The sequence below is a fragment of the Rhineura floridana genome, chromosome 6 (genome assembly GCF_030035675.1).
Source record: "Rhineura floridana isolate rRhiFlo1 chromosome 6, rRhiFlo1.hap2, whole genome shotgun sequence".
Lineage (NCBI taxonomy): Eukaryota > Metazoa > Chordata > Lepidosauria > Squamata > Rhineuridae > Rhineura > Rhineura floridana.
Window position 1 is genome coordinate 152,274,433 of NC_084485.1, and position 25,650 is coordinate 152,300,082.

The window sequence follows — 25,650 nt, forward strand, 5'->3', positions numbered from 1 at the left end:
CAAAGGATGGCTGTGTTTTTGGTTCTCATATTGTTTTGCAAAGTGCCAATTTGATAAATACTGCTTTAAATGTGAACTGAATTGAATTTCTCCCCCATTCCTAGCCTACTCTGTCTTATGGTATATGAAAGCTCAATGTCCCAGACTCTGGGAGGAAAACGGGAGGTAGATGAAAGGCCTTTTACTTCCAACAGGGTGTGGAAGACAGAGCCAGCTGTGAGGCTTTCTCACAGGGGAAGCCTTCACCATTAATCTCTATGGTTCTGTGAGAACTGCAGAGATCCAATACTGACTAATCTAGTGGTGTTCCCAAACTCCTCTTGGAAAACTCTCTGTGGTGGGATGTTACATGCTCAGTTAGGTGAATAAAGGCAGAAACTTCTCTTGTTTTTGGAAACATTGTAAATGCTGCTGGCTCAGAATAAACGGGCTGCACAAAATACTGGAACTGGGTTGTGGGTGTTCTGCTTCTACAGCCACACACCAGGGTACACTAAGTAACAATGATGCCTAAGCAACCATGGCAATGAAGGAACAGCAGGGTTGATAGTCTCCACGCACTTTTTGTGAGCTGTGATGGGTTCTTCGGCAACAGCAGTTTTCCATAAGAGCACAAAGGTGATGCTACAATGAGCACATGTGATGCTATGGCAAACTTGGGCTTTCCACTGGCAATAATTTGGCAGGATGCCACAGCCCATCCTGGCTCCCCACTGAGTATGCACACATACCTGCACAATCAAGATCACCTTGCTTGCTGTTCATACAATTTATTTTTAAGCCTATCACATCTCAGGTTTAATGTGTGAATCTGCTCTGACAATGGCAGCAATTGTTTGGTTTCTGAGTTAGTTTAACTGAGTGAGTTAAAGCTGAGACCCTTTTCTCTTGCTTTGCCAGTAGTTCTTCTAGTCGAAGAAATTTAAGGATAAAAGCATACTGGGAATTCCAAAGCGCAGGCAAATACATTGTGGAATGCTGAAAGCCTGCATGAATAACTATCTCCTTTCCCCTACTACTCCACTTTGTGATTCATAGCTGAAGACTTGTTTCAGTTGTCAAGGCATTTTAAGGCCTGTTGATTCACAACTGTTATCCCAAATCACCATTCTGTTCAAAAGCATGTTAGCTTAGGATTGTCATTTTTTTCAGCAGCTCCTGTAGCTATACCTTTAACAGCAGCTTTGTGTGCAGAAAGCAGATTGACAATGCTTATCTCCATGTGAAAAGCTTCACTTGCTGATTCCTGCATTCCATGTTGCTGTTAAAGAAGACACATGAGCAGGCCAGACCAGTTCTTACTGGCTAGATCATGAATCTATAGTAGCTGTGCCCATGAGCAGTGCAGTGGCAAATTCAAAAGTGCAGGGTCCCTTCATGATAGTCACAGTGACCCTAGTCCTCCCTTTTTTTTGCTGTTGGGTTGAGAATGAGATCCTTGTTAATGACTTCTCCCACAACAACAGATGTCCCCAGGAGCCAATAAGCATGAAAGGGAAGAGTGTTACCTACTGAAAAGAGTCCTCTGTGGCTAACTCATCTCCGTTCACTTTGATAGGCTGCAATCAGCAGGAAAGGACAAGGAAGCATATTAGAATACTTTTCTCAGTGGCTAACACACTCCCCTTTCATGCTGATTGGCTCATAAGATGCTGGAGACATAGGGACCATACTGGGACCCTTCTCCCAAAAATGTAAGGGTTCTAAGACTCCCCCAAACCGCAGACAACTATCTGAGGTCACTCGGTGTGCTTACAATGGATTCTGACCTCCACAGTCTAACGTTCACACTATAATGGGATGGGGGTTAAAATTATTTTGCCATTTCTACTAATATGAGTGTCTGCTTTTAAAAATTTAGAGATGAAATGTAGTGTCAGGATGAACAAACAAAAACTTGACACACATACTTTGACTGGTGGTGCTGTATAGAGCAATGGCTCTCTCCCAAGGTATAAATATGCACTCTTGAAACTACAGTTTGTATTTCTCAGCCCATCTTTCTGAGGATGTTATCTCTCTAGCAATATAGTCAGGCAGCTTAGCAAATGGATGTGGACATTCTGGACAAAAGCGCCAGTTTTTTTGCATGCTACCCATTGCTGTAGCTTTCCATTTTTCATAGGAACCACTTCCTCTACATACATCATGGTGGCCATCTTCAAAATTCATGTAGAAACCTATATATGCCAGTGAGGAAGAGAAAATAAAACTCCAAGAGGAATTTTTTTGCTGATTATGAGTTTTTTGTTTTACTTCCCTAGACAGGCTTTTACTAAGTGAAGCTTTCCAAATTTGCTTTAGCTAAAAGTTGCTTACAGCTGTCCTAGAACTATTACTTACCTTTGAAGCCCACTGAGCAAAACTGTTTAGAGCAGGAATGAGGAACCTGTGACTCTCCATGTATTGCTGGATTACAGCTCCTATCAACCCTGACCATTGGCCATACTAGCTGGGGCTGATGGCGGTTCAGACTCTAAGAACACCTGGAAAGCCAGAGGTTCCCCATTTCTGGCATAGAGTGTTCCCCTGATTGCTCTGCTCCACTCTTCTCAATTAATCAGGAGAACATCCATTTCTGATTTTTGTGATGCTCTTCAGAGACACTTTTTAAAAATTTTTAACCCTGCATATATTCACATGCTACCTTTGAACAACTGTGAATCTTGCCCCCCTTGAAGTCTCCTTGCCAGCCTGAAATCTCTCATTTGAAATGGCAGGTTTGGTGCAGAAAAATCAGCAGTACTTACGGGTGGCTACCTTAACACTGACAGGAACACTGAGCACATCACTGATGACAGCATAGATGCTGATGTTGTATGTCAAGCCTGGCTCCAGCTCCTTGATGGAGACACTGCTCCAGTCGCCAGGCACCCGTTGCTGGAGCTGCAGACCTCCAGGCACTGCTGGCTGGTAGGAGATCACATATTCGGTCACAGCCATTGGCCCATCCCATTCCAGATCAATTGATCTGTCGCTGATCACAGCCACTCGCAGATTCTCAGGTGGAGCAACTGTAAGAAGACACAATATATTCAAGTTATGAGGTAAGATGACCCACAGATCTCCCCAGGGAGCAATATGTCCTTGAGATACGTTCCCTACTTGGCCTATAGAATGAGGTTGTGATCTGAAGCACACTTACTAAAGTACCTATCCTGTCAGTCAGATTTTATTACGGTCAATGACCCGTCAAAAAAGGTAAAATAGAACAGATACAAACAAATCTAGGCACTTGTATCAATTTGCACTAAAACTACTAAAATTATACACTAAAACTACTAAAATACTATTACATAACAATTAAGGAGAGTGATGATGACCAAATACAGAACGTTTACACTGGCATATGTATAAAAACTTAGCGACAGATATCAGATGTAAGCTGTTATTACCAGACAAAAGCTTAGACGTCCAATGCTCTACAGAATTAGGGTACTCTTGGATAATAGGAAAAATAAGTTGGTTCCTTTCCATGGAATATAGTGGGCAAACGAAAAGAACATGGGTAAGCGTCTCTACATATCCTTCACTGCACGGACAAAGACGTTGCTCCAGAGGAACACCCTGAAATCTACCCTCCAGAAGAGCCGACTCTAGACAGTTAAAGCGTGCCTTAGAGTAGGCCAAACGATATTTGGGGTTCGTAAGAGCCTCCAGATAGGGAGAATACTTTAAATGATGGAAACTCAAATTATGATGGATAGGGGAGCAGACGTTAGCTGCTGCTTGAATCGTAGCTTGTGTGTCAATGTCCTGAAGCCGGGTAATGATAATCTGTCTAGCCTTATTAAAAGCTTGGGAAGAAAGAAATTCAGTTGAAAGGCCCAAATAAGGAAGCTTAGCTGCCATGGATTTTTTCCAGGAGGAAAGGAAGTTGTCCTCCTCAAGGAGTGACAGATAGCCTGGCGGACAAACATAAGCAATTTTAGCCCATAGATTAAAAGCCATAGACCACGCTTGGCATTCGACCGAACTTAGGCCGGCTTCCAATCTTAAGGCCGCATTCGGAACGCAGTTGGGAATTCCAAAGATTCGGCGCAGGAAGATAGATAGAACTGCTTCAACTGTGGAATTAAACAAGTATATCCATAGTTGGACCCCATATAATAGTTGGGGTAGAACTTTGGCTCTAAAAACCTGAATGGCTGCTGGTATAAATCGTCCTCCTTTACTATAATGATAACGTAGAATGGCCTGCGATGTTGTCCGTGCCGTAGCAACTGCCGCACGAATGTGAGGCGCCCACGAAAGAGAGGAGTGGAATATCATCCCTAGGTATTTATATGAACTGACTTGCTCAATAGAATGGCCATTGGTTTTCCATCTGGAAGTTGAGCGGGATTTTGAGAACACTAAAATTTTGGTTTTGGTGAAGTTAATTGTTAGTGAGTTCTCTGCGCAATAATTCATAAAAACTCTAATCTAAATTACCTATTGAATTCAATGGAAGTATTTCCAAGTAAAGTTGTATAAGATTGAGTTGCATGGACCATTTCCTGCATTATACTGTAACAAATCTGGATCTCTTTAAAAGTGTACACTCAACCAGGAGCTGCAGGCACACCCTCCTCTTCAGCTAATGTATGCTTTTTTGTTTTTGAAAAAAGAAAAACAGGCGTGGGAGACTGCCAGTTTGAATGAAGGAATGGCTGGAAGGGGGTGCTTTTCTTCTAATAGGGGAAAGGTCAGGGGACCTTGCATAGTGTTGAATCCAAAGGACTGCTTAAGGAATGGGTCCTGTCAGGGCAAGCGTACCACTAGCAGAATGGAAATCTCCCCCCTCTTCTCCCCCACATCTCCTAAATCTGTTCTAGGAGTTTTCCCAACCCTCCAGAGCAGATTTGAGGAGGTTGCAGGGTGTGCGCAGAGGGAGTAGAGGGGAGAAAATCCAGAGCTGTAATCCTTGTGCTGGCCGGATGCGCTAGTAGGATACTGCCCAGAGTTTCACCTGCAGGTAAGAAAAGACCAATACCCAATGGGATAAATGCAACACCACAATATCTGTCCATTAATTTATTATATGACTTGCCTTTTAGTGTGTGGCTTACCTCAAGGCTTGTGGCATCTGGAACTATCTGTTTGCACATGTTTCTAGTTCCCATTTCGATTTGTGTCAGATTTGAGAATGGATTATGTTGGCCATGGTGCTCGGCTGCCAAACTCAACTATTAATCCCACCCAGTCAAGAACAAGAGCATCCCTATTTTCATCTGCAAAATATGCAGGGTACAAGCTTATCTGACCGGGCCACATATACGCAACCCCAATTGCTGGACTGGGTCAGGGAACTGTGCACACAGGACCTGCAATTCCCCATCCAGCTAAGGATACCTGTACACTTACGGGCAACTGGCTGCACCCTTTTAAACTCTGTTTGGGTTAGGGTTATGGAGATTAGAAACTTGCTTTTATGAAGTGAACGTATAGAAATTTGGGAACCCAAGTTCTGCATGAATTGCAGTCTATACAAATGTCAAGGATATTATTCCATACACAGAGATGGTACCTTCCCTACTTTATAAGAGTGTGGGACCACTACAACAAGGCCCTTGGAAGAAGCCTTCTGCCAGCTGTTATGCACACCAGAATCTAAACTGAGAGAGGATAAGATAACATTCTCTGGAGGCCTGTGCATAAAATAAAATTATTTGGGAACTGGATTAGGTGGGATGGAGAGCAATGAGTGCTTGTGCTATTAGCACATTCACTTTTATCCAGGCCCCATCTGCACTATACATTTAAAGCTGATTATAGCACTTTAAATAGTCATGGCCTCCCCCAAAGAATCCTAGGCAGTGTAGTTTGTTAAGGGTACTGAGAGTTGTTAGGACTGGAGACCCTTATTCGCTACACAGAGCTACAGTTGCTAGAGTTCCCTGGGAAAAAGGATTGATTGTTAAACCACTCTGAGATTGTAGTTCTGTGAGGGGAATAGGCGTTTCCTAACAACTTGCAGCACCCATAACAAACTACAGTTCCCATGGGTCTTTGGGGGAAGACATTGCTTTTTAAAGTGGTATCATACTGCTATAAATGTATAGTGCAGATGGGGCATTTAGTGTGGGAGGAAGTGTACAAAACAAGGTAATCACACAGTTGCTGCCCATAGAGGTTTACAATCTTAAATGACAGGTCAAAGAGAAGGGTGAAGTTGGAGCTGCTAAAAGGGGATAAAGTATGGAAGGGTTATGTAGTAGTAAAAAGCACAGAAAAAGATAAAATTATGATGTGACCTTTTTGAAGCTTTCCATCAAAAATGGATTTAGGGAGGGGGTGCAGAGATATGTGAGGTTTTTTCTCTGTCTCTCATCTGAAACCCTTTGGCACAACAAGGATTAGCTCTAATAAGCAGAGGGCATTTGGGACTTAAAGATCCTGCATGTGCAGTCTGCTGTGAATAATAAGATGGGAGAAAGCACCTTTCTTGATTCTACCTCACGCACACAGGAGAGCAAATATCAAAATGTCATTGTCAACATTGGAACACCACAGCTTTTTAATGAGCGAGAGCAAATTACTCCTACCACATTAACTGCTAAACTCTTGTCCGTACCACTGTGTCTGTGATGGTGTTGCTTGCTTCCAATATATCACCCTTTGGGAAGAGGGATTAGCTCAGTATTACTCCTTAAGAACAGATGATCATCCAGAATTTTGGACTCTAATATGGGCTCAAAAACAACAGAAAGCTCCATTGAACACTGTAAGGCTTACTTTGAGGGCTTAACCACACATCATGCTAATTGTGTAATTTACAATTACCTCATTAGTTTTTCTTTAGTTTTCAGCAGGAGGGGGATTTTTGTTGAAACCACAGCACAAGGGGATGGGATGCTTAATCTTTCCCTCCTTCTAAACGATCTTTATGAAAATTGCCACCACCACCCCTCACTGCAGTGTCACCTTAGAAAAAAAGACTCCCGTTGCCACTGATGGATGGAAGCTTATTTCTAAGCCTAACTGCAATGGGGGGGGGGCGATTTTTGTTGAGATTACTGTAGGGGAGGGTAGGGTTAAAACCTCCCATCCCATTACACTGAAATCTTGATTAAAATCACAGGGACATCCCCTCATCTGTAACTAGATAAAGAAAAACTGATGTTATCGCAAGAATAACAAAAATTACTGAGGTAAAAAGTCTGCGCCTGGGCTATATCACTTCAGACAGTAGTGGAAGCTCAGCTCCGACACCTGAATGCTACAACTCCAATAAATGAACGAATGAACATATCCCTGAAACCAGAAGGGAGAAGAGTTTCAGCCTAGCCTGACATGCTAGCTTTCTATGTACAAGGAATTAATTTTCATAGTGGAGCATTCATGTGAGCTCTCAGTTGCAGTCTGAAGTGGTACAGCCCAGACATAGGTATACCTCCTCAGGGAGAGCCAGTCCACAGTACTGAAGAAGTTGAAAGGGAAAGTCAAAAGGGTCAAATATCTCCAGAATGCTAGGTGGTTTTTCAAAGCCACAATAGTAGAAGCTCGGCTAGAAAATATACTGCAGATCAGGAAAGGTACTACTAAGGCCGAAAGGATGCCTGTGTAGTTGGCAAGCAGAGTCAGGAAGCTATTAGAAGCAAGTACTTCCTTCAGAAAATAGAAGTCTTGCCCAAATGAGGAGAACGTTTGGAACACAAACTTTGGTAAAAGAAATACAAGCAGACAAGGATGCAAATAAACAATTTGGAGGAGCTCATCGCTTCAAACATAAGGCCAACAACAATTGTTTTTAAACTACATTTGAAACAGAGAACTGGCTAGGGTTGGACCTTTGGACAAAAAGAGAGTCAAAGCTGTGCTAAGGGAGGAAAAGGAGATTTCAGAAAAGCTGAATGGATTCTTTGTGTCTGTCTTCTATGTGGAAGATGTAAGATAGATTCCTGTGCTTGAACTAAATTTCTCAAGAAAGAACTGAGGCAAATAGTGGTGACAACAGATGGAGTTGTAGTATTGACAAATTAAAAATGGACATATCACCAGGTTCAGATGTCACCCACCCAACAACTCAAATGTGAAATTGCTGGTTTTCTAACAAGGAATATGTAACTTATCCCTAATATCAGCCTTCATACATGAGAACTGGAAAACAGTCAATGTAACAGAAGTATTTAAAAAGGATCCAGGAAATTACAGGTCAGTTAGGATGACATCTGCTCTAGAAAAAAGGGTTGGGAAGTATTATTAAATAGTGGTAAGCGGCGGAAACGCAGCCAAAGCTCTGCTCACGGCCGGAGTTCGATTCCAACGGAAGGAGGAAGTCGAATCTCCGGTAAAAGGGGTCGAGGTCCACTCAGCCTTCCATCCATCCGTGGTCGGTAAAATGAGTACCCGGCATACGCTGGGGGGTAAAGAAAGGCCGGGGAAGGAACTGGCAATCCTACCCCATATATATGGTCTGCCTAGTAAACGTCGCAAGACGTCACCCTAAGAGTCGGAAACGACTTGCACTATAAGTGCGGGGACACCTTTACCTTTACCAAGCATATAGAAGAACAAGTCTTGCTGATGGAGAACCAGCATGGGTAAGTATGCAAAGATAAGTCCTGTCTAACCTTTCAGAAAATCCTAACTTCACATATATGCTTATGGGGTCTGAACTGGCAGTGACTAACCAGGAAAGAGATCTTGAAGGAGTGATAGTTAGTTTGAAGAAAATGTCAATCCAGTATGCCTCAGATGTGAAAATGTGATTTCCATGTTAGGGATCATTAGGAAAGGAACTGAAAATAAAACTGCCAATATCTTAATGCCATAATAGAGTATTTTAGAGTATTTTGGGTGGTTTTAAAGGTGGGTGGCTTGCCTGAGCTGCGGACTCTACTGTTTAATTAGGGTTTTAAAACCCCTAATATATGCATTTTCGTAAGCATTGTTTGGTTAGAAAACTGCTTCACCAAATTTGGATAAGTGCAAATTTCAGCAGTTGGCTGTGTTTTGGTTCTCGTGTTGTTCAGAAAGCGTGGACTTCATTGATTTGGCTTTACATGTGAACTGAACCAAATTTCTCCTCTATCTCTAGCAGGGAGACCAACAGTAGGTGGAGCCTGAGCTAAAGACAGGCAGAGCCAACTAATTCTCATTTTGCCCCCCCATGTCCTACAAGGGCAACACCGAGACTAAGGAAGAGGAAGGTGACAGACAGTGCTGCACCTCCTGGATTGGATGTAAGTAGGAAGGCACAGTGGGGAGGAGAGCCTGGCTTGGGAGTCCAGAGTCTGTGAGTTCAAATCCCTGCTCGTGTCTCCTGGTGTTAAAGGGCCAGCTAAAGATCACCCCCACAGTGAGTGGCTCAGGGGTGACGTGCCCTGCCACCTGTGCAGCCGTGGGCAAGCTGCATAGTCCCAAGGAGCCCAGTTGCCCCCCAGCTGGCAGGTGTGGACAAGGAAGGGGCTGGCTTGTGCAGCTGTGTTTTTGGTGCTACTTGCATCCCCTTTTAATTTGCATGGCTCACATAATGTTGCAGGCAAGCTGTTGCGCTGCAGCCAACTCAGAAGGGACAGGAAGGGGGGAGGCATGAGTTTCAGGCACCTCCGCAGCCAGAAGAAGCAGAGTTGGGGATTGTTGTGTCTGAGCAGGATCGTGCGGGAGGGGGGCAGCCTGCTCTCTTCCCACGAGTAATGCCCTTTCTGAGGAGCCGAGCGCACTGCCCCCAGTTGATGCAGAGGACTTGTGGGGGGAAGCTTCAGAGTCAGTGCCAGCTCCTCCTTTACGAAGCAGTTCCCAGGAGGATTTTTATTTATTTATTTATTTAAAATACTTATACCCCACCCTTCTTCCGAGGAACTCAGGGCGGCTCACAATTAAAACAATAAACAATCAGAACAACCAATATGCATGTTAAAAACAATTAAAAATAGATTAAATCAAAATAGATTAAAACTATAACATTTTCAGTTAAAAGCCCGCCTAAATATAACAGTCTTCACCTGGGCGCGAAAGGACGATAGCGAGGAAGCCAACCGAACCTCGCTAGGGAGGGAATTCCACAATCTAGGGGCAGCCATCGAAAAGGCCCTATTCTGTGTCTCGGCAAGAAGAACTTGCGAGAAAGATGGAATAGTAAGGAGGGCCTCACCGGATGATCTTAAAATCCGGACAGGTTCATAGAGGGAGACACGGTCTAACAGATAGCCTGGACCTAAGCCGTATAAGGCTTTATAGGTCAAAACCAGCACTTTGAATTGTGCCCGGAAACAGATTGGCAGCCAGTGGAGCTGGTATAGCAAAGGAGTAGTATGTTCTTTGAACCCAGCTCCAGTTAACATTCTGGCTGCCGCTCTTTGTACCAATTTAAGTTTCCAAGCAGTCTTCAAGGGCAGCCCTACGTAGAGCGTGTTACAGTAGTCTAATTGGGATGTAACTAAGGCATGTGTTACCGTAGTCAAGTCTGACAGGTCAAGGAACGGGCGCAGCTGGCGCACTAATCTTAATTGAGCGAAGGCACTCCCGGCCACAGCAGAGACCTGCGCCTCCAAGCTCAAAGTTGAGTCCAGGAGTACTCCCAAGCTGCGAACTTGAGATTTCAGGGGGAGTGTAACCCCATCCAGCACAAGTTGAATCCCTATTCCCTGATCCGCCCTCTGACTGACAAGGAGCACCTCTGTCTTGTCAGGATTTAGTTTCAGCTTGTTCGTCCCCATCCAGTCCATCACTGATACCAGGCAGCGGTTTAGGACCTGGACGGCTTCCTTGGTTTCATTAGGTGGAAAGGAGGAATAGAGTTGGGTGTCATCCGCATATTGGTGACACCGAACCCCAAAACTCCAGATAACTTCTCTCAGCGGTTTCATGTAGATATTAAATAGTATGGGGGACAGGACTGAACCCTGGGGGACCCCATAGGTCAATGGCCAAGGGGTCGAGCAGGTATCCCCCATAACCACCTTCTGGGTTTGCCCCTCTAGGAAGGATCGGAGCCACCGTAGCACCATGGCTCCAAGTCCCATCCCAGCGAGGTGACCCAGGAGGATATCATGGTCGATTCCATGTGTGGCACCGCCCCCTGACCTTGAGCCTGTTGCTCGGGAGCAGGCGTCTTTAGATGAGCTGTTGGATGCGTGTCCCCATCTCCTCGTTCCTGTCGCCGCGAGAAACGGACAGGGCAAAGACAGGAATTACGAAGGAGTCAGAGATTACATTCGAAAACATTTCCTATATAAGCCTGCCGCTCCCAGTGGGGGGTCGTTGAGTCAACTTCCTTCACATGCTGCAGAGCATGTCTAGAGTATAGTTAGGGACTCTAGTGAGTTAGCGTAGGGTTTCCTATGAAGCGCAATGCCTTTGATGTATCCATTACTCTAATAAAACGAGATTTACTTGCACACACACTCCAGCCTCATTCTTTTGGCTCTGGACGGGACAGATTGACTCAACCACCATCCCTACTCGAACCTGTTCCCATGGCGGATGACATGGACCAGAACGGAGCAAGAGGGGGAGTACCTATCACCATGGAAGCTTTGTATGCTGAGATCCAGAACCTCCGAGTGACTACGCAAGCCCTACAAGCTGAGAACCAAAACCTCAGAGCTGCAACGCAAGCCTTGCAAGTGGATAACCAGAATCTCCATGCCTTGGTCACCCAAGTCCAGGCTGCGCCTCCCGGGGCGGCAGCCCCTGTGAAGTCTCCAGTGGGGCTCCCCGTGCGATACGGGGGCCAGAGTGAACAGTTTGCCACGTTTCTAGCCCAATGTGAGTTGTACATTCAAGTGCACAGAGCTGAGTTCCCAACTGATGACGCGAAGGTGGTGTTCATCATCAGTTTATTGGAAGGGGAAGCGGCAAAATAGGCCACCCCGTATTTGATTCGCAACGACCAGATATTGCACCAGTTTGACGCCTTCAAGAATGCGATGGGGGACATGTTCCGAGACCCCCAGAGGAAGGAGATGGTTGCCCGCCAGTTAGGGACCCTGAGACAGGGAAGGGGGTCTGTAGGGCAATACACGAATGCTTTTCGTGTTTTGTCTCAGGAGACGGAGTACAATGACCCAGACTTGATGTACTTCTACAGAAATGGACTGAGTCCAGAAGTGTTGGATGAACTGGCGCGCTCCACACACCCCGACTCACTGAGGGGTTTGATTCAACTGAGTTTGCAGATAGACAGCCGCTTAGAAGGAAGAAAGTTGGAGCGAAGAATGGAGCCTTCATGGAGTCAGGTTGCTGCTCCGCTGCCCCGTGCGTGCCCCGTGCCCAATCCTGGCATCCCCACTGTCTCGGGAGAGGAGCCCATGCATATTGGGGGGGCTAGACAGCGATTGACAGAGGAGGAGAGGGAAAGACGCCGGAGGGAAGGACTGTGTCTCTATTGCGGAAAGTCTGGACACCTTGCCAGAAATTGTGCAGCCAAAACCGGAAGATCCCAGCCGCCGGAAAACTTCACATCCCAGCTCTCGTACAGGCTAGAGAGTTGGGGGGTGCTACAGACACTGAGCTTCCTTTACGACCCCTTCCCTCCCAAGGGGCCCTTCTGTTGCCCATTCGCATCACCCTATCCTCAGGCGAGAGCTTCTCAGCCAAGGCTATGATCGACAGCGGAGCATCCTCTTGTTTCATAGACCGAGAGTTGGCGCTACACCACGCTATTCCCACAAGAGAACTGAGTCAGCCGTTGGCAGTGGAAACTATAGATGGCCGGCCTCTGAAGTCTGGGGGGGTGACTCGGGTGACTGAGTCCGTGGAAGTGAAGGTCCCTGGGCATTGGGAAGACCTGTTGTTCTATGTGGCGTCCTTGCCACGTTTCCCAGTGGTGTTGGGTATGCCTTGGCTGGTTAGGCACAACCCCACGATCTTTTGGAATGAAGCTGTGGTGGTTTTTACCTCCAAGTACTGCCATCAACATTGCCAGCCTGAAGAGAAGCCACAGGTGTTGGCAGGGGCGTCTCCCCCAAGGGAGATAACTTTGCCCACCAAGTATGGGAGTTTTCGGGACGTCTTCGATAAAAAGGAAGCGGAGCAACTCCCTCCTCACCGGCCCTATGATTGTGCCATTGATTTGGTGCCTGGAGCACGCATCCCCGCCGGGCGGATCTACTCTCTATCTGAACCAGAGTTGGCAGCGTTAAGGGAGTTTCTGGAAGCCAATTTGAAGAAAGGCTTCATTCGCCCTTCACAGTCCCCAGCTGGTGCACCCCTGCTGTTTGTGAAGAAAAAAGGGGGGGAGCTCCGTCCCTGTAATGATTATCGAGCCCTAAACCAGCTCACTATCCCCAATAGTTACCCGCTGCCGCTCATTAGGGAAATGTTGGAGAGGTTGCGTTCCGCCAAAATTTTCACAAAACTGGACTTGAGAGGAGCTTACAATTTGGTGAGGATTAAGGCAGGTCATGAATGGAAGACTGGGTTAAGACCCGTTACGGTCAGTTTGAGTATTTGGTGATGCCATACGGGTTGTCGGGAACACCTGGAGTCTTCCAAAATTTTATGAATGACATCTTTCAGGACTTTGTGGACCGCTTTATGATAGTGTATTTGGATGATATCCTGATTTATTTGAATACTCCCGAGGAACACGACTCGCATGTGCGTGCAGTGCTGCAGAAGTTACGGGAACACCGTCTTTACGCGAAGCTGGAAAAGTGTGGGTTTGACCTAACCACGTTGGACTTTCTGGGGTATCGGATCTCTCCAGCAGGAGTAGAAATGGACCCAGAAAAAGTTCGTTGTGTACTCACGTGGCAACCCCCCAAGACCAAGAAGGATTTGCAATGCTTCTTGGGCTTTGCGAATTACTACCATCGTTTCATAGCCAACTACTCCCATCAGACCGCACTGCTCACGGATTGCCTGAATGGCTCAGGACCTTTCCAATGGACAGAAGCTGCACAGGAGGCTTTCGAGAGCCTGAAGCGAAGGTTTGCTACCGAACCCATACTACAGCATGCCGACCCAGCGCTCCCTTTTGTGGTAGAGACGGATGCTTCGGACGTTGCGATCGGAGGGGTTCTTTTGCAACCGGCCCAGAAAGGGGGAGAACTGATGCCTTGTGCCTACTTTTCCAGAAAGTTAACCGACTCTGAACAAAACTACACTGTGTGGGAAAAGGAGCTATTAGCCATTAGAGATGCGTTTGAAGCCTGGAGACACCATCTGGAAGGGGCGCAGCATGAAATTGAGGTGTGCACGGACCATTGTAATCTAGAGAGTCTTCATACCGCCCGTAAACTCAATCAGAGGCAAGTGTGCTGGGCTCAGTTCTTCGCATGGTTCCATTTCAAAATTCATTATATCTCCCAAGCACAGAATAAGCGGGCTGATGCCCTCTCAAGGAAGCCAGAATTTCTGAGGGATCCCACCCCAAGACCGTTATAGTACATAATCCCTCCCGAGCGGGGAGTAGTAGGGGCCTGCCAAGATTCTTGGGAAGCTGAAGTGCGTGAAGCACAACAACAGGACCCTTTCGTGCAGGAGCAGCGGGTCGAAGAGGGCGCGTCACCCCAGGCAGAACAGAAGGACCTTATATGGAAGGATGGCATACTGCACCATCAGGAAGCTGTTTATGTGCCCCCCGGAGAACTGTAAGTGAGGGTACTACGTCAGTGCCATGACACCCCCACAGCAGGCCACTTTGGGGTTTTTAAGACCATTCAATAATAATAATAATAATAAATTTAATTTCTTCGTCGCCTATCTGGCCAATGGCCACTCTAGGCGACTTACAAAATTGTTAAAATACATTTGATAAAATACAGTAATACAATATAAAAAACAATACATCTGCAGCAACAATATTAAAACTGGGCAGGAGGCATTTCAGTTATAACAATTAACCCTCCCCGGATACCCCGAAGGCCTGCTGAAAGAGCCAGGTCTTTAAGGCTTTCCGAAATACATTTAAAGAAGAGGTGTGCCGGAGATCTTGTGGGAGGGAGTTCCAAAGAGTGGGGGCCGCCACTGAGAATGCCCTCTCTCTTGTACCCGCCAATCTGGCTGTTTTTGTTGGCGGGATTGAGAGAAGGCCCTGTGTGGCCAATCTTGTCGGGCGGCATAATTGGTGGCGTTGAAGGCGCTCCGTGAGATAAACTGGGCCGAAACCGTATAGGGATTTAAAGGTCAATACCAACACCTTGAATTGGGCTCGGAAAACAACTGGTAGCCAGTGTAGGTTGAACAACACTGGTGTGATGTGATCTCGGCGGCGACTATTCGTAAGTAGTCGAGCCGCTGCATTTTGTATCAGTTGTAATTTCCGGACAGTTTTCAAGGGTAACCCCACGTAGAGCGCATTACAGTAGTCCAAACGAGAGGTGACCAGGGCGTGTACCACTAGTGGGAGCTGATGAACAGGAAGGTAGGGTTGCAGCCTTCGTATGAGGTGTAGTTGGTACCAGGCTGCCCGGCTCACTGCCGAAATCTGAGCCTCCATGGACAGCCTGGAATCAAGCACAACCCCAAGGCTGCGGACCTGGTCCTTTAGGGGTAGACTCACCCCGTTGAACTTCAGGTCAATGTCGCCCAACCTTCTCTTGTCCCCCACAAGTAGTACCTCGGTCTTATCAGGGTTCAACTTCAGCTTGTTCCTTCCCATCCATCCACTCACGGATTCCAGGCACTTGGACAAGGTCTCCACAGCCAACTCTGGTGAAGATTTAAACGAGAGATAGAGCTGAGTGTCATCCGCATATTGATGACACTGCAGCCCAAATCTCCTGATGATTGCCCCCAGCGGCTTCATATAGATGTTAAATAGCATGGGAGAGAGGATAGAGCCCTGTGGCACACCACAATTGAGAGGCCAAGGGTCTGATACCTCCTCCCCCAACGCTACCTGTTGGTACCTATCGGAGAGAAAGGAATGGAACCACTGTAATACAGTGCCTCCAATTCCCAATCCCTCCAGGCGAAGCAGAAGGATACTGTGGTCGACAGTATCAAAAGCCGCTGAGAGATCGAGGAGGACAAGAAAGGTGGATTCTCCCCTATCTAATGCCCTCCTCAAATCATCTACCAGAGCGACCAAGGCTGTTTCAGTTCCGTGACCAGTCCTGAAACCCGATTGGTATGGATCCAAATAATCCGTTTCATCCAAGTGTGCTGACAACTGGTTGGCCACCACTCGCTCAATGACCTTGCGCAGAAATGGCAGATTCGAAATTGGGCGGAAGTTATTGAATACTTGGGGATCCAAGGAGGGCTTCTTTAAGATGGGCTTTACAATTGCCTCCTTGAAGGCTGATGGCATCACACCCTCTTTCAAGGATGCGTTTACCACCGCTTTGATCCCCTCGCCCAATTTCTCTCTGCAGCTCACAAGGAGCCACGAAGGGCAAGGATCAGTAAGACAAGTGGTTGGCTTCACAGATGAAAGCACCTTGTCCACTTCCTCAGAAGGGAGAAGCCGAAACCAATCCCAATTTACCGGCATGCAACTGGCCAACTCTGGTTCATCCACTGTGTCCACGGCACACGGGATCAATCTCCGTGTTCGATTTTATCGGCGAAGTGTTTTGCTAATAAGTCACAGGAGACCTTTGACTGTTCCAAGGGTTCATGAGCAACTGCACCGACCAGGCTTCGGACCACCTGGAACAGCCTCCTGGGACAGCACTCCGCAGACGCAATAGAGGCAGCAAAGAAGGCCTTCTTTCTTACCTTTATTGCCACTTGGGAGGCAGCTACTGCTGCTCTAACCTGTGTCCGGACATCTTCGGAGCGGGATTTCCGCCACCGGCGCTCTAGTCGTCTCACCTCCTGTCTCAGACTACGCAACCGTGGTGTATACCATGGTGGTAGCTGAGTTCTATTCAGGGGGAGAGGACGTTTCGGAGCCACCCGGTCTAATGCCCTGGTGATCCCCACGTTCCACTCCTTCACCAGGGTTTCGACCGGGCGACCTTCAGCAGGTTCCAATTCCCCAAGCGCAGTCAGGAATCCATCCGGATCCATCAGGCGTCTGGGGCGGACCATTTTAATAGGTCCTTCACCCCTGCGGAGGGGGCATGGCAACGAGAAGTCCATATTTACCAGGTAGTGGTCTGACCACGACACAGCAGTGGCAAGAATCACTCCCAACTTCAGACCACTTCTCTCCTCTCCCAGGACAAATGCTAGGTTGAGAGCATGACCGGCTACATGGGTGGGCCCAGTATTACTTAGGTACAGTTCCCAGGAAGCCATGGTTTCCAGGAAATCCCGAGGGGCTCCTATGAGAGCGGCCTCGGCATGCACGTTAAAGTCACCCAGAACCAGCAGCTCTGGGGACAATGCCCGTACAGCCGAGACCACCTCCAGCACCTCGGCCAGGGAATCTGCCGTGCAGCGGGGTGGGCGGTACACCAGCAAGATCCCTAAACTGCCCTTCGGGCCCAACCTCCAGTACATACAATCAACAAATTGAGTCCTATGGAGGGGAGGTCTGGCAAAAACCAAGGACTCTCGATAGATGACTGCCACACCCCCACCCCACCTTCCCACCCTCGGCTGCTGTGCGTAATGGAAACCTGGCGGACACATGGCCTCAAGAATTGGAGCAGAGGCTTCGTCCAGCCAAGTTTCCGTAATACATGCCAGGTCTGCGCGCCCATCCAAGATCATATCATGGATGAGTGAGGTTTTCTGAGCCACAGACCTGGCATTACATAACAGCAGTCGAAGGTCGGTAGGAACCTTGCGTCCCCCAGTTTTCGTCTGGTTCTGAGCAGACCCGGAACATGGGATGGATATAATGCACCTGTCCCGTGTTCCCCTATTCCGGCGTGGTCTGCTAGCAGCACCCTTCCGGTGCCTGCCGCCCAAACTTCCTATAACTTGGCCCCCCACCTCCCTCTCCGGCTTGCACATGCCTCTATCTTTATCTGCTTATCAGCAGGCCACCCACCCTAATAAAATTCATCCGGAGACCCGCCTCCGTACCCTATAGCAGCAGTATTTACCAATTTAAAATAAATTAATTAAACCAATTAATTAATTAATTAAACCAATTAAATTACATCAAATTAAGTTAATTAATCAATTAAACCAATCAATTTACATCAAATTAAGTTAATTAACTAAATCAATACAATTCAACTAAATCAATACATTTCAGTCCAATTCACATTCATACACACACACACATTCATACAACTATACATCCATACATACACCAATTTAAAACAGGAACCGGGTTGTGATAGCCGGCCAGAATGGTAGTCGCAGCCGGCCGCAATGATAAATCAGAGCAGAAGCATTGAAGCTGTATTAACTGTGGAATACTTGGTCCGAGTCACGGCGATAAGGTCCTAGCCAACCTGGGCGGGCAAGTAATGGCAACGACGACAGCACGATGGCGATATAAACAGCGTCCCACCAACAGCGCACCCCGGGATCAGGACGGCCCACAGCTCCTCTGGCAAGCTGACCACCAGGTCATTTTCTATTTGCCCGACCAACACCTGCAAGAAGTATTCGCTGCACGCAGCCAGCACAGCCCAGTGGGCTCGGAATTCTTTCCCCTCCACAATCAAAGTCACATCACAGAGAATATCCTGTTTCCGCTGGTCATTGAGGCACAGGAGGATATTGGTACAATGGACTGTTGACTCATACACATACATGGGGGATTCAGTCTTCTCATCCACAGACATTCCGTTCACACCTGAAGAGGTAGTTGCTGGTAAATCTCATCTCTCCTCAGAGAGAATAACATCAGGTTGGTAAGAAGCAGAACCCCATATGGCATCCAAAGAACAACCAGGGGACCATTTCAGAGAACGCCCCAGGTTCTGTCACTCGGGAGTTCTGGTGGCCCAAGGTGAAGAAGGACGTAGAGCATTACGTTCGCTCTTGCCCCACTTGCATGAGGGCTAAACATGCCACTGGGAAGCCACCGGGGCTACTGGAACCCCTCCCTACTCCAGGAGGACCTTGGCGAATGATTACTATGGATTTTATAACAGACCTTCCACCTTCGCAGGGGAAAACCACAGTTTTGATGGTCGTTGATGCCTTCTCGAAAATTGCTCACTTCATTCTGTGTGCAGGGCTCCCAAGCGCTCAAGACACTGCCACGTTGTACGTGCAAAATGTGTATCGGCTGCACGGTCTGCCAGACAGCCTGGTTTCTGATTGGGGCACACAATTCACCTCGTGTTTTTGGCAAGCGTTGTGGAAGTTGCTGCAAAGTGAGCTGAGACTGTCGTCTCCCCATCATCCCCAAACGGATGGGCAGTCCGAGAGGGTCAACGCAGTGTTGCAACAATATTTACGTTGTTTTGTGGGGTATCAGCAGGACAACTGGATGTCCTACCTGCATTTAGCAGAATTTGCCTATAATAATGCTGTGCATTTGCACACGCAACAGACTCCTTTCTTTGCCAATTTTGGCTACCACCTCCGAGCCTTCCCTGCCCCAAAAGACAGTCTCTCAGTCCCAGCCGCTGAGGATTACTTGCAGGAACTTCACGCTATGCAACAGCTACTCCAAGAGCAACTAAAACAGGCCAAAGCGGATTACAAACATGCAGCTGACCAGCATCGGAGAAAGGGGGACCTCATACGAGTGGGAGACCAGGTCTGGATCTCTACACGTTTCCTAGCTATGCCTGGCCGGTGTCGTAAACTGCAGGATCGGCATGTAGGGCCCTTTGAGGTGGAGGCTCAGATTAACCCCGTGGCTTACAGACTAAAATTGCCACCCACCTTCAAGATGCACCCAGTCTTCCACAGGGCATTGTTGACCAAGGACGCTGCCCCCGACCCTCACTGTCCGCTAGTGGAGCCCGCGCCGCCGTTGTTGGTAGAGGGGGAGGAGGAATACAAAGTAGAACAGATTTTGGACTCGCGAAAACGCCGAGGGCGTCTTCAGTACCTGATTCATTGGAAGGGGTATGATCCAACTGAATGTTCCTGGGAAACAGAGGAGAATGTGCATGCTCCGACTTCGGTGAGAGAATTCCATGAGGCTTATCCAGAGAAACCTAGACCTCAGGGGTGGGAAGGGTTAAAACATGGAGGGGGGATGATGTTGCGCTGCAGCCAACTCAGAAGGGACAGGAAGGGGGGAGGCATGAGTTTCAGGCACCTCCGCAGCCAGAAGAAGCAGAGTTGGGGATTGTTGTGTCTGACCAGGATCATGCGGGAGGGGGGCAGCCTGCTCTCCAGCCAGTTCCCACGAGTAACGCCCTTTCCGAGGAGCTGAGTGCACCGACTCCAGTTGATGCAGAGGACTTGTGGGGGGAAGCATCAGAGTCAGTGCCAGCTCTTCCTTTACCAAGCAGTTCCCAGGAGGATTCCAGTGTGGCACCACCCCCTGACCTCGAGCCTGTTGCTCGGGAGCAGGTGTCTTCAGATGAGCTGTTGGATGCGCATCCCCTGTCTCCTCGTTACCGTCGCCGCGAGAAACGGACAGGGCAAAGACAGGAATTACGAAGGAGTCAGAGATTACGTTCGAAAACATTTCCTATATAAGCCTGCCGCTCCCAGTGGGGGGGTCGTTGAGTCAACTTCCTTCACACGCTGCAGAGCATGTCTAGAGTATAGTTAGGGACTCTAGTGAGTTAGCGTAGGGTTTCCTATGAAGCGCAATGCCTTTGATGTATCCATTACTCTAATAAAATGAGATTTACTTGCACACACACTCCAGCCTCATTCTTTTGGCTCTGGACAGGACACAAGCAGAAGCTATCATGCAGTTTTCCCCTTTAAATCCATATTAACTCAATCCACCGATAATGTGAAAAGGGAAGGAAAAAACATCTCAGCTGTGCTGTGCTTCTCCTTATAGGAACTTTGCTTTGAAGTTTTTTAGTGGGCGGGTGAATCGTCACTTTCATCCGTTCCTTTTTCTCTGCCCACTAACTCTCCCATGAATTCCATTTTGTTTCCGGCAGCTTAACCAGCAACTTCTGACTGACTGCTCTGTGCTCCCCCATAGGATTTTGCTGCAGCCCTCCTTTTTTACCCCCTTTCTCCCCCAGTAAACTCCCTTCCTTCACTCCTTGTAACCACCGATGGGCTCTATTTCCACAGTATCTAATCAGAATCGCCACTGTATTTCATCCTGCCGGGGAGTGCGTGTCCCCACTTTCCCAGGGGCAGAATCCCTCTTTCTCCTCCAGCCTTTTCCCTGGGATGCTTTCACTGCACCTGCTGCCCACAAAAGCTGCTGCAGCCACTGCCTACTTTGCCTTTCACTCACTCCCCCCATCTGCCTTTCACTCAGGCTTGGTCAATGGAGAAGGGGAGGGGGGTCTAGTCAATTTCATTGTTTTTTGTCAATTGCACACTGAGGTGCTCTCCCCACTTCAGCCTTGAAGCCCAAACGGTCATGGTGACTGCAACTGAGAGAATTGTTGCATTCTATCAATACTCCAGAGGGAGTAAACGTGTAAAATTGGGGGCAGGGCCACAAGGAAACAGTGACACTAATCCTTCCCAGAGGAATGCCTGCTTGTGTGGATGGAAAAAGCGGATTGGAAGCTACCATTGAGCAAGAACGTAGACCTTGAAAATCTATTGCAATGGTAAAAGCAGTGTTTTTAATATGAGTTAAGGCTCCCGTGTGGATAAGCCCTGGCTCTCCAAGCCACAGCCCTGCTCTACCTGTATGGTAAGGCCTGAAGAAGGCTTTGTTCTAATTGCTGAACTGCTGTTATGGCTTGGAGGTTTCCCCTGATGTTACATCTGAATCTATCTGTCCAAGGAGATGGCTTCCTCAGTGTCAGCTTGGTTCTGGTAATGTCACCTAGGTCTCTTCCCTGTGTGTGCCACCTTTCTGATCTAAACATACGTATTAGGGCTGCAACTTTTACCTGGTCTAGTCAATAGATGAATCAACTGCAGCTTAAATTGGCTAATCTGATGGTCAGTTTTAACTGGTGATGGCAAAAATTAAACAACGGCCTGCAAGTTAAATCCACACTTGTTTGTTGAGGCTTTTATTTTGGTTTTGGTATACGGCCCTAATAAGGACTTTCATGAACAAAATATAACATTTATTTTCTTCTATTTATTTATTTATATCCCACCCTTCCTTCCAGCAGGAGCCCAGGGTGGCTAATAACAATGTTATAATAATAATAATATATAATAATAATATATGTTATAATAATAATAAGTTAGTAATGTGCTATGTTTTGTTCATTAAATCGTGTGTTACTACACACTTCCTTCAGGTCCTCTCAAAAGCATCAATTATATTGAGGTGCTGTTGATATGCAAATATATTTAAATAACTGTGAATGTATAAAAATAAACAAATGTGTAAAAAGATGATGGTTGATCAAAGACAAATACCCCCCAATCCCCAAGATTTCTTGTGTTCAGTTTTTGTGTTCTTGTGTTAACAGTGCCTGTGTTCTTACTTCAAGGATTGCTGCCGAAGCTCCTCCACTGTTCAGGCATTGCTGAAGCCTCTTCTCTTTCTACCATACACTGTATACAATTGCCTGCTCTGCTCTAACTTCTCATCATAGTGTGTGGGGAAACTGGCTATCACATCCTTTTTTTAAAAAAAGTTAAGGCAATTTAATAAAATGTCAAATTTTCACAATTGATCTGGTTGTACCTATGAAATAGTTACAATATTTTCAACAACATTGTTATGCAAATATATGATAATGCATTGGATGGGTGATGGAAGGGAAACTAGTGCACTCTTATGAATATAGCTGCACAGTAGCAGTCTTTTAAAAAAGGCATCCGCATAATCTCTTAAAAAAGGCAAAATAGGGACAGCAATTTACTAGGAAACATGGACTTGTACAGTCATTATATAGCCATTCCATCATACCTGCTGAGCAGTCTCGCCCCTGGTATCCTTCCTCGCAAGAGCACAGGCCCTCCTGGCAGAATCCACGCCCACTGCAGGCATTGAGGCACCTCAGCTGCCCACAGTCTTCCCCCACATAGCCTTCCTGACAGATGCAGGTCCCATTGGCGCATGTTCCCTTCCCTGAGCAGTCCTCAGGACATCTTAGCTCGCTGCAGTCTTCTCCAGCAAAACCCTCTTCACAGATGCATTCTCCGTCCACGCAGAGCCCTCGGGAGCTGCAGTCAGTTGGACAGCGGGCCTCTGAACAATCCTCCCCACTATAATCACTGTCACAAATGCACTGCCCATCCACACACACACCTCGGCTTGAGCAGCCCATAGGGCAGAGGGGCTCTGAGCAGTTTTTTCCAGCCCAGCCTTCATTGCAGATACAGCCACAGGATTCGAGGCTAAAGTTGCCATGACCACTGCAGTGGGGGATGTAATCCACCTGCCCTGGAAGGATAAATTTATTGTTATTATTATTAGTATTATTATTATTAGTAGTAGTAGTAGTAGTACTTGGCACACTTTATCTCAATAATCTTTATGACAGACCCAAAGAACAGTAGCAGTATCACCATATTGCAGGTGGGTGGGTGTGTCAGAGCCAGCATCAGCACCTGCCCTCCTTGACCAGCTGTCAGGGCCACCACCTCATCAGGATCCACCACTCTTGTCTGACTTGGGCTGCCATTTAACTCCCCCCCCGCCCTGGTGGTTTGAGCATCACTGAATAGCTGGGCCAAGCCATTTTAATTTCCCGCAATGCCATTGCTCCAAACTATTATGGGAAATTAAAATGGCAGCTAATCTCTGCTACCTGACACTGCTCAGGGTGATGCTACCCACCATTGCTGCTGCCAGATAAGCCCATCAGGGCCTAGAAACGGTAGTTGTCTAGGGGATCTAATTCCATACTATGGACTCAGGCACCCTGGATAATTACCATTCCCAGACTACCTGGTGCCTGAGACTGCCATTGTGGAGATCTAATCTCAGGGAGGGAAGACTTCAGAAAGATCTGCTCCTGAATTACTGGTTGTGCATCACCACTGCCAAGGAATGGGAGGAAGTAGACTGGCTGATAGCAATGGCAGAGCAAACCCCGGTGTAAGTCAGGCCTGAATTTGGAAGGGTGTTCGTTTGGTTGCATTGGGGTGCTACTTTTTAGACTGGAGGAGTTCATATTCTGAACTCCCTTGGTTCCATTCTTAGCCCCATTGCTACTTTTTGTTTCATTGCATGTGGCATCTCTGATTCTCTGAGTCGTCCTGCCACCAACTTACTATTAACAATGTTGCCAACATTTGTGTTTCCTGGTTTGGAACACAAATATGCCCCACTCACAATGCTTTGTTGCATTACACATTAAGCTCTAAATTTTCAGAAATTCTTCTCTAGATTGGATTTTAAATTGAGCTTCCTAGCATGTTTCTCTCCCTTTTTGATGCTTGAACATTGCAGGAGCACCATTGCGAGTGCAATGAAACCTGAGAAATGTAGCTTCTCAGAGTGTCTAAGTCCTTAGAATGTACATCATGTGGTCTGGAAACTACATATCCCAGAGTCTGTTGTACTGGAGATACTGTCATGGGCATGCTCTGCAGCACAGCAGATGTGCATAACCTTGGGACATGTAGTGGACCCATCCCTCATGAGCCCTCCTAGTGCCCTTTCTCACCATTTTCTGGACCTGCCTGCCTTCCCACTTATCTGAAGGTCTTGCAGAAGACCTTTCTAAGTAGCAGTCCACTTAAAGATCACTAAAACAGGCTCCTGTGGGAACGGAAAGATATGAAAACCCTCCCCACTCTGCAATTTTGGCTCAATACTAATTTAAATGTAGGTGTCAAATATAGGTTGGGATATGAAGGAAGGTAGATATGCTGACCATAATAGAAGTTATTCAGTGTGAGTTCACAGTCCTACCAGCATTTCACAGCTGAAAACGGGGATACTCTAGCTTTGTGTAACACCCTTGTTGTCACCACAAGGATCACTGCTGGAGTTCCTCCACTGTTAAAACATTTCTGAAGGCTCTCCTCTTTCTGCTATGTCCAACATCACTGCAACAGCATGCTCTGCCTTAGTTTCTCAATGAGAATGTATGTACAGTGTCCTTTAATTTTCTTTTAATTTTTTTTAGTAGAATGTCTAATTTTACAATGGAAATTTTGGTTATATTGGTGGTATAAATGTATGCATTCAGCAACATTTAATATGGATAGGTGTGTGTATGTATAAGGAAAGTTAGTGCACAGAGCATACTAAAATATATATTTTTAAAAGGCATCCCCAAATTTTCACTCATATATTAATTTTTATGCAGGCTTTCCCCTAACTTTTGTATTTTTGTAAACATTGGTTGGTTGGTGAACTGCATTGCAAAACAAAATTTGAAAAAGTGTGCATTTCAAAGGATTGCTGTGTTTTGGGTCTCACATTGTTTTGGAAAGTGAGATTTCATAGATTTGTCTTGAAATGCAAACTGAAATGAATTTTTCATCGCTAACCAGGAGACAAATTTTGGCTTGTAGGAAAGGGCAGCAAATAGTCTCTGTGTGTTTTTTATCACCAGGAGTGGAATATGTAAGCTTCTGATGATAAAATGTCTTAGAATGGCTCTTTCTACCCCCTTGCCCCTGATATTCATGCTCCCTCTTCACACTTTGAAAAATTACTATTTGAATAGGCAGTTTGTCTCTCCCTTTCAGTATTTGTACAGGGTGCAGCAAGCAGTGGTGATGGGGTGCCTTTTCAGTTTCCCCCTATATTTTTAGGCCAGTTCTATCTGTAATGATAGTAGGAACCAAAGTGTTCTATGAGAGAGAATGAGTTCTGGGGAACACCAGCTGAGAACTGAAATCCCGGCCAGTAGCCATTTTGAGATCAGTTGTCATAATTCCTAAGTG

At 46.7% G+C, this 25,650-nt stretch overlaps 1 protein-coding gene across 9 annotated transcripts in view; it reads right to left on the reverse strand.

Moving 5' to 3' along the window:
• TNR (tenascin R) overlaps positions 1-25,650 on the reverse strand; it is a 223,338-nt gene that overhangs the window by 109,102 nt on the left and 88,586 nt on the right. For all 9 annotated transcript variants that reach the window (XM_061634120.1, XM_061634118.1, XM_061634115.1 and 6 more), the window contains exons 3-4: positions 22,715-23,191; positions 2,751-3,014 (exon numbers count right to left, since the gene is read on the reverse strand). In XM_061634120.1, coding sequence (XP_061490104.1) covers positions 2,751-3,014; positions 22,715-23,191 — 741 coding nt within the window. The remainder of the gene's footprint in view (positions 1-2,750; positions 3,015-22,714; positions 23,192-25,650) is intronic.